This window comes from Chaetodon auriga, chromosome 10 (assembly GCF_051107435.1).
Source record: "Chaetodon auriga isolate fChaAug3 chromosome 10, fChaAug3.hap1, whole genome shotgun sequence".
NCBI lineage: Eukaryota > Metazoa > Chordata > Actinopteri > Chaetodontiformes > Chaetodontidae > Chaetodon > Chaetodon auriga.
In genome coordinates this window covers 6317570-6335467 of record NC_135083.1, presented here as the reverse complement: position 1 = coordinate 6335467, position 17898 = coordinate 6317570, and the positions used below count along the sequence as shown (strand labels likewise).

At 42.1% G+C, this 17898-nt stretch overlaps 2 protein-coding genes across 8 annotated transcripts in view; one reads left to right on the top strand and one right to left on the bottom strand.

Moving 5' to 3' along the window:
- camta1a (calmodulin binding transcription activator 1a) overlaps positions 1-9654 on the top strand; it is a 275197-nt gene extending 265543 nt beyond the window's left edge. For 5 of the 7 annotated variants that reach the window (XM_076740402.1, XM_076740400.1, XM_076740401.1 and 2 more), the window contains 9 exons: positions 132-607; positions 1929-2107; positions 2726-2969; positions 3852-3923; positions 4157-4177; positions 4317-4516; positions 5375-5449; positions 5851-5881; positions 7930-9654. In XM_076740402.1, the coding sequence (XP_076596517.1) occupies positions 132-607; positions 1929-2107; positions 2726-2969; positions 3852-3923; positions 4157-4177; positions 4317-4516; positions 5375-5449; positions 5851-5881; positions 7930-7962 (1331 nt within the window). In that variant the 3' untranslated portion in view covers positions 7963-9654. Of the gene's footprint in view, positions 1-131; positions 608-1928; positions 2108-2725; positions 2970-3851; positions 3924-4156; positions 4178-4316; positions 4517-5374; positions 5450-5850; positions 5905-7929 lie in introns of all 7 variants that reach the window. The other 2 variants (XM_076740404.1, XM_076740399.1) reach the window with 2 other exon arrangements.
- Positions 9655-13700: 4046 nt separating this feature from the next.
- LOC143327525 (urotensin-2-like) lies at positions 13701-14993 on the bottom strand. Its single transcript, XM_076741919.1, has 4 exons — positions 14888-14993; positions 14339-14464; positions 13914-13957; positions 13701-13814 (listed from the first exon to the last, which is right to left on the bottom strand). The coding sequence occupies exons 1-4, from the start codon at positions 14991-14993 to the stop codon at positions 13701-13703; spliced, it is 390 nt and encodes a 129-aa protein (XP_076598034.1).
- Between the last annotated feature and the right edge of the window lie 2905 nt (positions 14994-17898).

Genomic DNA, 17898 nt, shown 5'->3' with positions numbered 1-17898 from the left:
TTTTGGCTTCTTACTGTACACTTTGAGGAAATCTCTCAGAATCCTCTGACTGGATGATCCCTTATTATCTGTTTTTGACAGTCTTTGTTGGTGTATTATGCAGCTAACTGTGACATATTTTGTTTTTGCAGACTTAAGAAGGCCCAGGTCAGAACCCTCCAACTACTACAGCAGCGAGGGCCAAAGAGACCTCCCACTAGCTAAAAAACATAAACCCAACCCAGAACTGTTTCAGACTCGGCCTGACAAGGCCATGTCTGTTCCTCTGAGCCTGGAGCAGCAACAGCTCCACAAGCTGTCCTCTAGCCCCAAGAGTCTGTCCTCAGAGGGCCTGAGCTCAGACAAGGGCCTGTCTACAGGAGGCAGCACAGGGACAACCAGATGGACCTCCAGAGAGAGTTTCTCCAGCAGCAGCTTGGGGAGGAAGGCGCTTGGGGTCAGTGGAAGCAGCAGCCTGGGGAAGGAGAAATTGGTCAACCGGTTACGTCAACGGGAACAGCTCGGCATGCTGGTGATGGCAGACAGGGAAATGGCTGATGCGGAACTATTATCCTATCGGGAAGATCTGGAGAACCAGGACTGTCTCACACAGATGGACGACCTGCAGGTGAAAATATAAAAAAAACAGCTGTGTACTCAGTCAGCTAATTGTGCAAAACTTGGCGCTAGTACAGCCACAGATGAAAGGTTCAAAATAATTTTGCTGTTGATTTAAATGCCTGCAGCGCAGAAAAGCAATGACATGCTTCTTGCAGCAGATAAAGCTTTTTTTGGTGAAAACTGGTTTTAAAAAGATTGAAAAGCCTCACATATGAGACACAAAGAGTACACCTCTTACATTACACGTATATATTATCTGTCGTTATACTGTCACCAGTGCAGAAAGCCTGGCAAGATGAGGTTTAAATTGGGCGTAACAGTACCATGCCACTTCTTTTATGTCCGCCTTCTGCACTGGGTAGGCGGTATACACCAGGCCAACCTGGCACTCTGTCGATGACCATCACTGCATAATAAACTCTCCTTATTGATCCACTTCCATAGCCAAGGGATTTTTCCAGCCATCCATCTCAGTCTAACTACTCCTCCAACAGATGAAGAACTGGATTAGGAATTTTAGCCTCAAACAGTTTCACTGTCATCCTAATTAGGACTCTGTAAAAACTTGGTATTTCACTTCGATGGGCGTGGTTTTTCTGGACGTAGCAGTGCATGCTGCAGCGAGGTCCATTTGGGCCGTTATGGGAGACGTTTGCCTTCACGGCTTTCTGCCAGAAAGCCTTTAGGACATAATATAAAGAGGGACAAAGTCCATGTAGGGTCAAACACCGGACTTTTACCCAGGAGGATGGGGTTTGAGTCCTGTGTGCCAAGAATGACTTTTTGTAGTTAGACTTAGTTGACTTATTATTTTCATTTTTATTATTCTTTTCATTTTTCAGTCACAGTTTGGTTTAGGAAGGTTAGGCTAGCTTTAGGAAACATCATGGTTTGAGACACAAGCAGCGGCTTTCTGGCAGAAAGCCCAGAAGGCAAACTTCAGCCCAAATAGGATGGCTGTAGTAGTAGTATACAAGATACTACTTTGATACCAGAATATCAGAAAACAGATCCCTTATCTGAGTAAATTTTTGTTGTTGGACATAATTTAGTCCATCAAAATGTCAATATATTTCAGCACTATACTAAGTGATGGAACACAGTACTCATAAGACACTGCCCCTGGGTGAAATACCAAGTTTTTAGGAAGTCCCCATCATTATTATCCTCTTCATTGGCCTTAAAACCAAGCCACCGTTTTTGTCGCAGGGCCAAACAATTAAACCTGCATGTCGAGACCATGTGCAGTCACCCAAATAGGTAGTCACTAAACTATATAGTGATAAACATTAACAAGGAGCTCATCTTTGCTTGTCCCAACAAAACAGGTAAATATGATGACTCTGGCAGAGCACATCATTGAAGCGACGCCAGAGAGAATCAAAAGGGAGAACTTCACCGCCGCAGACTCTGTGCCCTTAGACACGTCAGGGGTCAGCAACACCATGAACTGGCTGGCCAACTACCTGGGAGATGTGGAACAGCTGCCCAGCATCATACACCTACGGTAAGGAGCACCGTGGGGCAGGGAATAGCAGATAGGGCCTTTGTTCATAAAGGTTTACTACTTTGTTGGAGCAAAATTGGTGGACTTTAAAAAAAAAAGAGCAGTTTGAAGAATGCATTTATTCATGAAGGCCATACTGTGCACTACCAATTTAAAGTTGGAGTGAGGCTGCTGCTCTTAAAATAACTAGCTTCCTAGGTTTGGTTCACAGTATGTTCTGTTGAAGCGGTGTGTTTGTGTTGAGCATAATGCTATGATGGATCATTCAAAAGTGTAAATCAAAAGGTGTCAATTTGAAAAGAGCGGCTGTTTGATTCGATGGAAGAGGCACTGGCTCAGGATTGCTTACAAGCCGTGACAGTGTTAGTTCATGGAAGTTTCATTTGTACCTACAACAGCTTTTTAGTCAATAATAAACACCTTCTGCTGTCAGATGTCAAATTGCTTTATGTGGCATGGGAATTTGGCACAGTGTAGAAAGATAAATATTGTGTTAGGTAGACAGGTGTCCAGGTGGCATATTCACCACCTGCTGCATTCCTACACTAAACATACAGTGTTTTAAAATAAAGGAGGCTCTGTTATAAAGTGAAAATTTCTGTCATATTCTTTCCTCAGATCTCTGTATAATGAACCCCTGACCCCATCATCAAACCCCAGCCTCAGTCCTGGGGGGTCTCCATTGAGAGAGGGGCCGCTGGAGAGGTCTACTTTTCCATCCCCGGCTGACTGGAGTGAGTTCATCAATGCCTCCAACAGCAAGGTGGAGCGAGACCTGGCCCAGCTGACTCTGTCAGATCCAGAGCAGAGAGAGCTGTATGAGGCCGCCCGCCTAGTCCAAACTGCCTTCCGCAAGTACAAGGTACAGGCCCGGCGCTCAGGTGCCATATGCTGTGTGTACTGCAGCCCGCAGTGACAGGGCTGTGCTGTTAGGACTGGTATTATTAGATGGTTTTGTTGCTGACTTTTGGACCGATGTTGAAGGGTGCACACTGATTTGGTTTCAAGCCTCGGAGCTCTGATTTTTGCAGTAAAGTTCAGGATTGTGATACGGTTCATTAATATCTTTCATCTGGGGATATACTGTTTCTACTTATGCTTAATATTACTCGAATTTTTCTATCTCTATCTCTGTTTCATTCTCTGTTCCTCTGCTCATATACACATTACAGCATAAACAAAAATATGTCCAAATATGTCCCTGTGGTTTCAGCATGGGAAGGTGCCTTGAGCAGAGCATGGCCTTGCTTAGAGGAACGACTGCACTATCCCCTGTATCCCTGCTCCAATTAGACACAATTAAGCTTATGTTCTCCTCCTCTCTGTCTCTCTTTCTCTCTCTTAGTTAGGTGTATGGAGCCTGCTACTGCCTGTTTTTAACTAGCTCTCCACACACCAGTCCTTTCCCCCCGCCCGATCCCATTCCTCAACTCGCTACCCACCCCCCAGCTACTTTTAATGAGTTTTCATATGACCATCTGTTCGCTGTCGTTTACAGTCATCTGTTATGCCTGTCTACCAGCTGATGCTGAGGTGGACCTTTGGCTCTCTGTCGCTCAACAGTTCACCTCCTCCTCCCCACTGCTCACATGGGGGCCAGTTCACCTGGGGTGGACTCTTGCCAGGGTGGCTTTCACATGCCGGCCACCGGGAGACCTCAGGGAGACAGAGCCACCAATATCCTTTGTGGCAAAATGCAGGTTCTACTGTGACCTCTGACCTATCCCACTCTACTCTCCAACAGGGGCGGCCACTCAGAGAGCAACAGGAAGTAGCTGCTGCTGTTATTCAACGTTGTTACAAGAAATACAAACAGGTAGGCACCACCGAGGCACTGAAGTGTTCCTGACGTCGTCATATCAAATAAGTGCTTTTGTTTATATGTTCCAGCGTAATTAGTGTATATAATCATAATCTCGTAGGGGGTGGATATCTACATGAATTCACTATCTAAATACTACACATTTTTTTTTAACTCAACTGAGTTTTTGAGAATATTAGAATATGTTAGTGCATCATTCACAATCTTTTCCTTTTTCTGTTTGCAAGCTAACTTGGATAGCCTTGAAGGTAAATGTTTTTCACTACCAGCAGCTGAATTCCTTGCCAAACGTCAGGCTGTGTTGGTCTGCTGCAGCCTGAACCCATAGCACTATTGCAGTATTCGCACACAGGAAAGTGTGACATGTTATTTTGTTCTCGTTGGCAGTATGCACTTTATAAGAAGATGACGCAGGCCGCCATCCTTATCCAGAGTAAATTCCGCAGCTACCACGAACAGAAGAAGTTCCAGCAGAGCAGGAGGGCTGCCGTGCTCATTCAGCAATACTACCGCAGCTACAAGGAGTTTGGCAGGCTGAAGCCCCACCACCGCGGGGCCGCTGCTGCCCTGGTGCAGCACAAACTGAGGTAGACAATCAGACAGTGCTGAGATATGCTGTCACAAACTGGCTCAAGGACTGTGTCAAGAAGGGAGTCCAAACAAAGGTTCTGCTTCACACAAGAGTGATTGATTCAAACTAGGGTTAACTCATATGAACAATGGATTGCGTAGATTAGCCCTGAAGGCAATGCATGCTTCAAAGGTGCAAACCAAAAGAAATTGATGCAGGGTGGATGTCAGGGCCAGCTTATATAGCCCAGTAGCCCAGCTGAACATCATCAGCTGACAGCTCTACACTGTTAACCAGCTGTCTACTGAGGGTCAGCCAGGCCAGCCTCCAAGACAGTGGCATCTCAGACAGATTAAGAAAAAAGTTCCACCTTGACATCTGAACCACAGTGCAAAGTTAATCCCAAAAACCAACAAGAAAAAAGCAAGTCAAAGACAATACAATAAGGCAATGTTAGCATATCTCCCAATTTCTGCTTTCACTTAATGTCAACATGATCCTGGACTGGCTCATCACTCCGACAGCCTACAATATGAATACACTGTACACAGCCTTCCATTATACCATCCTATCCCCGACCCAGCAACCAATTTAAGGATGAGAAATGACCATCAAAGATAAGCCAAGGCAAGTTAATAGGTCAAGCATGACAGAACTAGTGCATAGTCATGTGTTTTAAGCAACGTAGGAAAGTGAGGAATAAAGACGAGTGAGTAGTGTGGCTCAACCCCTGAATCAAAGCACATGTCAAAATAAATGATTATAAAAGAACCCTTCACATGTTCACTGCATGCTAACGGTTGACTCTGTGCCACTTTTCAGCTGTTGCTCTGCACACAATAAGCCGCTGCTCTCTCTCTCTGCTGTTTTATAGAGGTAGTCTGCTCACAAAGAGGCAGGATCAGGCTGCCAGGAAGATCATGAGGTTCCTACGTCGCTGCCGCCACAGGTAGACCCCGACACTGACTCACACACTTACTAACAAGCTCACTTATACATGCGCACACACATTTTAACATAGACTAGATAAAGCTTTACATTCAGATTTACTGCCAGGGTTGGTTCGTGGTCTAAAAGAATACAATCCCATTGAGCTAATCAGTAAGACACAGTAGAAACTACCACTAATTTCATTATCTTGTCCATCTCTCGACTACTCTTTTTACTCGGTGTTGTGTGTTTGATTTATTTTTGTCGGACAAGTTTCGGTGGTTAGAAATGTCTCCAACACCTCTAAGCTCCACCCCTCCCCCCTCACTGTATTTGGCCCCCACCTGTCCTCGCCCCCTCCTTCACAGTGCCTACTGTGTGCTAATAGCTGTCTGGTATTGTTTTGCTGTTTATGCCAAGCCCCTTGATGGACCATAGACTGTTCAAGCGGGTGAGTGCAGCCTCAGCAACTCAGTTCGTGCCTCTCTCTCTCTATATATATATTTTTTCTGTATGCCTCTTTCTCCCTCTTATCTCCCTCTCTGTCTCCCACTCTCACTCTTTAATAATACAATTATCTCCTCCTGAGGTCTCGGCCTTCGCATTCTCTCCCTCCTTCCCTCACTCTCATTTTCTCTTTTGCTCTTTCTCTCCCACCCCTCCACCCACCCTCCCTCCTTCTCCATCACTGTTGCTTGATGCCTGCTTGCATGAAGGCTGCCGACTGGAGCCACAGGTGGACTGAGAAGCTCAGATTTAGAGCAGAACCTATCTCGAACTAACAAATTGCTTATGAATGACAGTATCACTGCAACACTTAACAGGCACTTCTCTGACTCTCTTTATCTCTGTCTTTCTCTCCTTGGAAGTTCCTTTATGTTCATGATTGTTTTCTTTTCTTTTATTTCAGTTTTGTGTGGTTATGCAGATAGCCAGTTTGAGAAAACGGGAAGCTTTTTCCGACCGTGTTTTTATTCTGCTGCATGTCAAGTGGTGACAACTTTGGGCCTTGCTCTTCTACCTTTAGGCATGCTATGGGCCTGCTGTTTCTCAAGTAGTTGTCTGTCTGTCTGACTGGCTGTGTGTCCTGTTTCTAGCCACTCGACAGACTGAGAGGGGGGTTTAACCCTTCTGATTTCCATTTACTAAAACTGTGTACCCACTGGTTCATCAAACTAAACAAATAGATACAAAATACAGCATAAGGAGATACAACTGAACGGGGGGAAGCTTACAACATCATATATAGAAGTTTGAGCTTTTCATTATTGTCGCAATTCTTTAACTTCCTTCCTGTTCGCGTCCATATCACATGTTTCTGCTGTATGCTCTTCTTAAATAGGGTACCATGCTTTTAGAGCAGGTGAGACTGTTGATGTAACCACCTCTTATGGCACGCTCGTCTGCTGTGCTGTGATATAGGTCAGGAAGCTGTGATAGCATATAGGTCACAGCGAAAAAACAAACAATCAGGTTCCTCCACCCATCGGGACTAAAACGCCGAGCTTTAATGGATTCATACCTCCGGGGAGTACTCCAGCTCAGCGTGAGAGGATACAGCACACACACACACACACATACACAGCATCTAACCTTGCATCTACAAAGTCTGCCTCTTCAGTACATAAATGTTGCAGTAGTTACCCTCTGCTAAGAATGAGAGTAGGGCTAAATCCATAACGTGATGGTGGCTGCTGTATTAATATCAATTTTTAGGGTAAAGAGTGCCGTGTGCTTGGCAGGCTGACCGCTTTTTGCTCATACACTTGAGACACATGTCTCTTCCATGAACCCACCGGCTTGTGTATTCTTCTGTGAACTGCCAGATAATGTCTTTTTGAAGATGTATTTCTTCTCAGCCTTGACCACCGTGTTTGAAAAGACTTCTGAGCTGTTTTAGTCTTTTACGTGTGGAAGTGACCTCTACCTTGACTGCAAATATTTAGTGCAGTGATTCATGCTCTTCATCACTGACTGACTTAAAAAACGTTGAAGGACAGTTCTGCATTATTTGCAATAATCAAAGGAGTAGTCACATCGTGCTGTGGGGTACCAGTCACATGCTGCATTTTGAGCAAAAAGTATTTCAGGGTGCCAAGTGTCACTTTGAAATGAGTAATATCAGTTTAGATCGACTGTAGTTGGAATCGGTATAATATCATTACCATATTGTTTTTGAACCCTTCAAAATGAAATGAAATGCGTTTCATGGCAGGATTTCTTGTATTTATTTTTTCCCCAAATGTAATTGTAATGGTTCTGTAATTGTGCCATAAATACCTGATTTTGTTCATTCCAAAGTGCGAGTTGAGTTCAACCCTGACCAACGTTTCCTTTCACAGCCCGTCCTGATCGTCTGGGCTGACTTGATATTGTCCCCGTAGCTCTGGCTGAGCAGTGTGATACTGTTAGGCCTGTGTGTGTCTTGATAAGCTTGCTGCTAGAACCTCAAGTCATGGATGCTGTGTTCATGGACGCCTGTCTCTGTCTGTGTTCCAGGGTGAAAGAATTGAAAAGGGCCAGGGAACATGAGACCCCTCAGAAGAGCCCCCTCGCGATGTGACATCACTCTCCTGACTCCTCTTTTCTTTTTTGTTTGTACCCGAGACATTTTACAAGAGAAATGGAAAAAAAAAAAAACATCAATGCAAGCACTGCAATTATTACTACTACTGCAGTGTTACTGGTTCAACTACTATTACATGTACAACAGCATTTTTTCACATATCTATTCTTTCCACTGACTTGATTTTGGTCGGAGAGTGGCAACTTCTACGGGATTATAAACTAAAAGGGTCGGGGTGGGGGGTGCAGAACATTTGCTTCATGGCATTTTTTGCACTTTTTCATGGATTGCTTTGTCTTTTTTGGATACGAAGAGGTTCTGGACGGTGAAGGAAGCGAACGCAGGACAAGCCTGAGGAGGTCTGTCACACGTGTGGACCTGAAGAGACGTAAATTAAGGCTGCTGCAGAAGATCTCAGAGGATAGGGAGACCATGCAGAAACACTCTGGGCTCTAATTGTGTTTCATAATTTTTTAAGTGACCAATCGATTCATTTGAAGAAGGATTTTACTTTTACCAAATGTATTGGTAGCCCACACGCCCACTTCTATCCACTGCTGTAGATGATATAATATTCAGTTTAGCTCTACATTTCCTCCTGTCCCACTGTGCTCTACCCCACCAGTCTGCCCACGCGGGTGGAGCTACAAATGAATGTAGTCGGGGTTTAACCACGCAGAAGCAGCTGGAGGATAAAATATTTCTGTTGTTTGCCATTTCTTAAAAAAACCCTATGCTTTATCGTATATATTGTCACTTTATTACTTGAATTTGTCCCATACTGTCCAATGTATTTGTTCCATCTTGTCCAATGTATTGGTGATCTGTATCTTCAGACTCTATGTTGTTGAATCCTACCAAGAAAAAATGCATGACTTCTTGGCGAGAAAAATCTTTGCTTGTGTGCTTATGGTCTCGTCTTTCAGCCTATCCTCTGATTTTCTTTTTGTTTCCATCTTCTCCCTCATAAGTTCTGCCATCTCAGTACTGAAGCTGTCCCCCGTATTGTCCTGTTTCCTTTCGTTTGGTTTCATTTTGCTTCGTTCGGTTGATTGCTCCTCTGAAACCTAATAAGAGAAAAGAACTTGCCTCTTTTGTGTTGTAATGGTTATGGTCATGCAGGTTATTACTGTTCTTTTTAAATGAACTTCAGAGCCTGTGAAGGCTTTTGAGGGGAAGATCACATACATTGCCTTGACGTCTTAGAGATTCTTTGAGGGGTCCCTAAGCTTGTCCCAAAATAGGGGTTTGACAAATCCATATTTTTGACAATTGAGTGATTTCTGTATATAAAGAAGGCTGAAAGTACGTAGGAAAAAACATTTACCCAAAGGGGATTGTATTTTAGAAATATATTATTTTATTCATTAAAAATGGGTCAAAAACAGGTACGAGACAAAAACAGAATATTTGTATAGTTTTGTTTGAATGCCTAAGAAGTATGGTTGTATTGATTGTAAATAGTGTAAATACCTGGGATAAAAATGAGCTATGTGCATGAAAAGTATGAACAGAGTCAAAAGGGAAAAAAAAAACAACAAAAGCAGTAGTGGCTATGCTCTGTAAAATTAAAACTATTTCACTATTAGAGTATTTTATTTTATTTTGATTGTTCTTGAGAAGAACATTTTGCTAAAGCATGATACTATTGCAATATGAAAAAGTAAAAAAAAAATACTGTATTTAGAGTTAGGAGAAGTCTGCAAAATTATCTTAAAACAAGTATGGTTATGTTTACATTTTGTTTTCTTATTTCTTTGTTTTGGGCTACCAAGAATTTTTTGCCAATGGTGCCAAGGTATGTGAATGCTATATAGCTTAAGAAGAGAATTAAGTTAATTTTTGCAGAACAGATAATCATACAGTGAAATACACACATGCACTGAAGACCATAAGATCACAACTGGCCGAGGATCACCAGAACAATAAGGTACACAGTCTGCAGGGGGGAGTCATATTTAAGCAGAAAGCATTTAAGTCTCTCATGTCTCCACCATTCTCACAGATAACTGAAGCATTTGACCATCACTGAATACTGTCTTGTTTTATTTTTGTTGTCATTGCAAACAGAATGTGATATGTTGCTGAGATATCTGGTCTGATCTTAAAGATTGGCAGCCTTGCCCACGGTGTCCCTGTAAGGCAATCGATGTAATTACTCTCTGTCACCGAGAAAGATTTCATTCACCTCTTTACTGTAAATGTGCAGTATGTTGCAGCAAGCATTGATTCATCAATTCTTGGCTGACCCCCGGAGTAAACTGGTGACAGCATCTTCCTAAACAGTATATTTTACTTAAAAAAAAACAACTCCCTGATCAAGGCTGCCTGGGTCTAACGAGACCTTGTACTCCATGTCAGAAAGAACAAAGAGAAACATGTCTTGTTGAGAAACATGTAGCATGCTGTCCGTGACTGGATTTCTTTGTCAAGCAGCTGAAAACAAATGAAACAAGGAACTTTTCCAACTGTTAAAGGTGCTAAAACAATTCCATACAGAAGGGACGGCACTTAAAGTCGCCTCGGTAGACAGTCAACGAGCCAAAATGACTGTAGTGACTAACGTGTAAAACAGTGCACTGGTGCCATTTCTAATTATGAGGCGTAAGATGTGTCTTGTGCATTGGATGATACATGCACACATAGCAGTTCTGATTGGGCTGTAGGAACAATCTGAGAGAGAATGCACAGGAGCTGCTGGTTTAGAGGTGCCTGTTGGTCGCTGCCTAATTTCCTGTAATCCTACCAGAAAATGTATTCTGTATCCAAGTAATGACATTTGATTATTCAGCCAAGTGCCACTGAAAAACTTGAGTTGTGTTTATTGAAGTGTTGTCATGTTTGTTAAATAATTACTAGGCTTAATAGGTATTTCTCGGATTCATTTCCTTGACTGACTGGTTGCTTTGTTGTTTTCCACACATCTGATATGTGAACTTTATTTTCCTCAGTGTTTATGTAGAAAGTGCCTATTCATATCCTGATCATACGAATCCAGTGTCACAATACATGCGATGTACCTGAGGTTGAGACGATGTGAGGGAGCGTGGTCATCCACACACAGTGCTGAATCCTCTACATGAACACACACACACACACACACACGATCGCCATCGCCTCACACTCGACAGAGCCACAATATGATATTCCCCGTTCACGCCAGTATCAGTACAGCACCCCAGCTTGTCAACATGCGAAGCTTTGTTTTTCTTTTTTCTGCCTTCTTTTCTGTTTTTCTAATGGGACAGCTTGTTAAAACCACTTAGAAATGCCACTACTGGGGTTTGTTGCCTTGCATTCATCCTCTAGTCTGTGGTTAGAATGCATAGCCAGTGCAAAGTCGTGGCAAAAAGGAGAAGGATTTATTATGCTTGCATGGGTAAAATAGTTAACTGGGTGACAGATCTGCACCTAAAGCATGCTTATTTTCCTAGAATCGGTAGTCAGATAGACTTGTTAAAAGACTTACTGTTCTGTAAAACGATGAACGCTGGTTTGACGTGTCACAGAACTCAGAAAGAGAGAGGGCATGTGATGGGAGGGCAGACGGGAAACCTACAAATGAGCCAATGATCAGAGCTCAGTAGCTACTGACGTTTTCATGGCGAAGCATGACGACAAGATTGTTTTTTAGACCAAGCTCTAACTTTTTAGACGTTTTCCTTAGTTGTTTTTTTTTTTTTTTTAAATTCATTTTAGATTTGATCAGTGTGCTCCCAACTTCAAATAGGACAAATGGACAAGGTGGTTGGAGACCATTGTGACAGTATGTATAGCGAGTATTAACCAAGTGACACACGGTACACACAAACACATGCACAAGACACAGCACAGCACACATGCAGACATGTCAAGGTGTCAGTGTCATTTGTACGCTGGGCGGTGAAGGCAGCATTGCTCTTCTACAGGCTGAGGGACTGGTTCACCTCCCTTCTGTATTTTACTCAGGGTGCCAAAATGGGGAGGAGGAAACAGAGCAGGACACGTGATTCACAGCAGAAGAAGCTGAAATTGAAATAGGGAAACCTTTCAGCAGTGCTTTCTGGTGAAGAATCTGGGACAGACAGGTTCACCGCTGCGACACTGAAGTCTTTAAAATGAATGAATATGAAATAAAATCTCATTTCCTCTCAGTAACGTCGAACATTACAGACACCAGTGGAGCCCTGGAATAAAGTCCTGTTATATATAGCTCATTAAGATAAATGATTTGACTTTCTGTCGTAGAAGTCTGTCAAATCATAGTATAATTCTGGCCGGTTCTTTAGGCCTTTAATTTATCTAAGCGACAAAGTGTAGAGGGTATTTAAGATTAAGAGTGTAGTTATATGAAAAGTTCACCTGCAAATCTTGTTTTTACTGCCATTTATGACTGGGATGACAGGTTAGCTGATAGGCGCTCTTCATTAGTATACAGTATTATCAATTTCAAAGACGTTCTGTGAATTGACCTGGGAATCTGCCTTTCCTCCTCTTCTTTTTCCCAAGCACCCAAACTGGAGAAAGGTAGGCACATCAGGACAACAGAACAGAAACAACATATTCCACTTGTGGACACAGAGCAATAAAGAACTATTTTGTGGAGACCTATAGACCTAGTGAAGTTTAAAATGATTGGACACATGTAGTCGACTTACTCTTATGCAAATGCCAGTATTGCAAGACAAGCATTCAGTAGTTTATGGACAGCAATTATATGGCACCCTTTACCGAACTGCACGTTTTCATCAATTCCAAACCGAGAAGAAAAAAAAAGGCCCTGCTTTGATAGAAAGTTACGGGTCCTCGACACTTTGCATGTGAACTAGTGTTAGATCTATTTTCCTCTCCTCTATAGCTGTCTTTCTCTCTGTCTTTCCCTGTTATGTGACCCAAATTTTCTCCGCTCCCATCCCCTCCCCTTAAAAGTTTCATCTCCTCTTGGTTCTCCCAATGTGTTTTGCTTTCCTCCTTTTTCTTCCCTTCTCTTGTTTGTAAGTTTTATTTTTGTAATTGTGCATGTACAAGCGTCACTGACTCGATGGATATGTTAAAAAAAAAGAGATTTCAGCTGCTGAAGCCATGCAAAACGTTTTGAATTGCCCTTAAAATATGGAAGATGTTTTCTGAATGCTTTATATTCTTTCTGCTGTAAAATAATAAAAAAAGGAAAAAATGAAGAAAACTCGAGAACAAAGTTTGCTCCGTCTTTTTGTTTCCTCTTCTACTTTAAGGGAAGGGATAGGTGCTCTCCTCTGCCGCCAATGTGTGTCTCACCAACACATTTTATCAAGAAAAGACAACTGGCAGAGGCAGTATTTATAATGTAGTTTTTATTTCTTTTATTTCAACATACACTGCTGCATATCTTATGGCTTTCACATTTAAAAGACATTCGGTCATACGTCAGACAACAAAGGACTTTTAGCAAATGTGTGTACATAAATTTAGTTTCGCACAACATCAACGTTATCTCAATAAATCATCTTAAAGTCCCCAAGCAACATGTCTCAGTCATACCTCAATCATATGACAGCGCTTATGTGTGTGAGAGTGTAGGTGTGAGCGCATGCATGTGCACATGTACGGTACGCTACCGTGTTGGCATATGCATGCACGATGTTTCTTTTTTTCCGCATGTACTTATGTGAGGTGCAAGATAGAGATTTTTTGTTTTAGTGCAAGCCCTGTCTCTTGTGTGTGGCATCGATGCCTGTGGACAGCTTTAGACACAGTACTTCCAGAAACACTCAGAATTCCCTGCTCTCTTCCTGAACTGCTTCCGGAAGCCCAGCACATGGCTGAAAGGATTGAGGAGACTTTGTTTCTCCAGTAGGACCTGAAAGACGGGATAAAGTAGCAGTGATAAACAGAATGTAGCTTACTTTTCTTTGCTTTTTTTTGGGGGGGGGGGGGATAATATTTGCAGAAAACCCACCTCTCTTTTCATCCCCCTGGGAAGCAGGCCTGTTGTTCTGACACCTGAGAGAAAATAAAACACGAGGTCATCCTGATATTTGAGATATCACGTTAGCTTGTTGCATTAGCTTTATTTCTGTGCATGTTAGGCTAAAGGTCAAAGAAGCAAAGGGTGGGAAAACTGAAGGGCGTCTCTTGCACCTCCATTTACAACTGCAAACTACCTGATCATGATCAATACGTCCAACTGCCTGCTTCTCCAGAAGAGCTACTCGGTAGCCATCAATAGAAAAATATTGTTACGCTAGTATAAATGTGCTTATCAATTCATAATGAAAGAGAAAGTGGCCATTTTTCCCTGAATAAAGTAAGTGAGTACGATCACTTTGATATATAATAAGCTCATCCTGAGCCTGAGCGTGTGTGTCTGTGCATGTTTCTTACCATCTCTGTTGACTTCTCCAGATATCAGAGGGGAATATCTGAGACCGGCACCATCCTGAAGAGAGAAGGTTTGCTCAGAGAGAGGCAGATCATCCAGAGCGCCGATGCCTCGGTCCTCCACCGATACTGAGGATAATCGAGCAACCGCACGGAGTTGGAAACACACAATCGCCAGGTATTGATTCACACAGTGTGCGTTTTCTAGACATGTCATTTATTTGGATTGTTTGTGTCGTTGCTAAATAGCAAACACGCATTTTCACTTTCCTGCTACAGCCATTAATGATAACTTAGTGTTTGTAATTATTTGAACAGAAAACTGAATTTATTCTCTGACAGCAGCAAAATCCTGCATTAATGGTCCATGATGTGTGAACTTTGGCAGAACAATCAGTGTTCAACACTGCGGCTCTAAAGCAATTACTTCAAGGCCCTGCCTGCCATTAATCTTCACAAATTAGGCTTGATTACTAAAAATGCTAATCAAGGTAGTGAATTAGTGAAATACCGTGAATAACAGCTATAATGGAGATATTACTTTCCACTCACCAGGTCCTGGATAGGGCATCTCAGCAGATTCTGTGATGGGGTGGGCCAGCAGGGGGCCAGAGGCCACGAGCAGGAAGGCCCAGGACAAGACATGGTTACACTTCATCATGATCAGCTGCTGTTGCTGGAAGTGGATCTGGAGCTCCTCAGGTGCAAAGAGGACTTGTATATGCTCTGTTGGTCCCAACTGGGTTATATACTTCCAGCTGTAGCCTATCCCCCCTCCCGCATGTCACACAGCAGACACACACACACACACACACACACACTTTTGCCGGCCACAACAGCCATCGGTAATATCCACAGTCGCACCCCTTCTAACTGTGATAAATCAACAGGCAGTCACAGGTGAATTATAGGCTCAATAAAAAGACAAGTGCTGTGGCCCATGCTTCAAGGGCACAGTCATGTTTTACCAGCTCTTCAGCTTGATTGACTGTTTTACTGACGGTGTAAATGGGATCGAAGCAGGTGTTTCAGATGTCACTCTCAACAACATCCCACAGGGGAGCAGGTGGAGAAACTGGGCAGCCAAATGACTGATGTTTTTATGCTACCAGTTCATTAAACTCTTGGGCCATTTGAATCCTCTTGACTCAAAGCCCATAGAAAAACTCCACAATCGAAGCTGCATACAGAGCAGCGAGAAGTCCTTATAAAACTGCATAATTACTTGCTCAGAGCTTCAGTGGAAATGCTAAACTGTTCAAGGCCGTGCAGCCTATAAGCCATTTGACATTTTAAGTCAATTTAAGAGAGCGGAGAATTTTCCATGGGTCACGGAGTCCGATTGATTCATGCACATTATTTAGAAGCCTTGTTCTGCTAAGATGTTATATTTGTGCTTTCACGTCTTCTTAGTCATGCAGTAAAACTCAGCTTTATTAGTACATCCAGCATAGATGGACAGAGTCAGAGAAGCTCTCCGACCGGGGACAGGTGGAGACAGCTATTTACAAAGTCATATTTTGAGCCCCTGTATGTAATTTGTATATTTATTCGAAGTGTGACGTCAATGTTCAGTCTCTTGTATGATAATGAGGGTCAGCGAAGCGACAGTGACATTTAATTTTATGGCCAGGAGGCCAGACACTCTATTAGGTGTTGCTGTATATCATAGAAAGCTATTAAGATTTATATTCTGTATTAGTCAAGGTCCCGCTGCCAATCCCAGCTTATTCCGTCCTCTAAAATAAATGTTGTCTCCCTCGTACTTGAGGTTTGTCCTGCTATATATGGAGTCCTCCTTACAATTCATGAAAAGTCTAGAATTTCTCCAAGGCAGGGATGTTTTGTGACGATCATGGACACATACTGTGCTTCCTTGAGATTCTTGTGATACGGTGTGAACGGCTGCAAAGATCAAATAAATGAATTTAGAGACTAAAATTCAAGAATTCACATGGTAACGCTTGGTATTTAACTCATTTCCCTGAAGTAGTTCATAAAATAATACCTTTACTGAAAGCAAATCTTAATGATACTATAAATGTAAACAAGTATTTGTAGTAAAAAGTTTAAGTTTTAGAAGGTAGAGCACTGCTGCATTAATGCCTAAGCAGCATTTTACTGTTGTATGTATCCGGCTAAAGTGGTGCTTGGCCTGATTAGATCTCGGCTGGCAGGTGGTTTAAAACGCAGCACTGTAATGTATTCTGTGAGTGCATCACTTGTTTTGCCAGGGAACAAAAAAAACAAAAAAAAACAAAAAAAAAAAACAATATAAGCCACCGCGGCTGTCAGATGAATGTACTGAAGTAAAGACAGAAATACTTTCCACTTAAAGTGTGAAGCACCTTTTATACAGCTGGTGGTTCCAATAATGAAATTATCATTTGCTTCACTACTGAAATAGATCCATAGGCTTTTTTTTTTTTTTTTTTTAAGTTTTTATGTTTAACTGTACTGCCAAACCTGTTAGGATGTGATCCTTAATTTCTCCCATTTGTGTATCTGCTTCGGCTGCCTGATTGTTTTTATTTTCTTAGTTGTCGGTGCTTTCCTGTTGTATGTTTGCTTTGTGTTCAGGACCCTGACAAGACACGTCCATGTGCTTCTAATGGGGATCCTTAAATGAACATAAACATAAACATAAGCAGAACCATCATGGATTTCAAAGCTACAGATCACACCAACCTTTAACAGCTGCTCCATTAAAAATTATGTATATTATGTACAATAAACATTATTCTGAATCTGAGCATTCTGCATAATGAATCCTTTTACTTTTGGTACTTTTGGATTGTATTACCGACAGAGACAGACAGAATATTTGATGCTAATACTTTTGTATTTTTTACTGAAGTAAAGTTTTTTTTATGCAGGACTTTTGTTTGTAACAAAGTATGCTGTATTTCTACACGGTAGTGGTATTGTACTTTTGCTTGAGTAACTCTTCCACCACCGTCGGGGGGGGGGGGGGGGGGGGGGGGGTTGTGACAGTATTTGACCTCATAGATATCTGCCGGACATCAGTGACACCAGCAGAGGGCGATATTACGTCTAGAACCCACAAAAAACGTGTAATATATCACTTCTACACATTTTCAGCACATTACGTCCAGTGTAACCTCTTCAGTGTGACTGTGGGGGGAGAAAATACCTCGTGGACAGTTTTGATATTCCGCATTTTTATCAGTTTTCTAAGAATATCGGATTGACAGATTGCAAATTGAATCTGTCACAAAACCTGAAGCCTACAAGACCTAAAATAGCCTATAGATTCTCATCATCATTGATATTTACAAGACTTTTTGCAAGCAGCATATTATCCTGCTCAGAATGGGACTCCTGATAAGTTTATTTATTTATTTATTTATTTATTTATTTATTATACGGGAGCGAGGTTTCCCGTCCATCTGAATAAATGCAGGAATGTTTTGGCTGTTATTTTTCACAAATTAAATCATCTTCACCCTTTTCTTGAACCAGAAGTCAAGTAAAGAGCTTTTCTCCATCATGAGCTGTCCTTTAAAACTTTTAGAGTTGTCAACAAAACAGTCAATTTACAG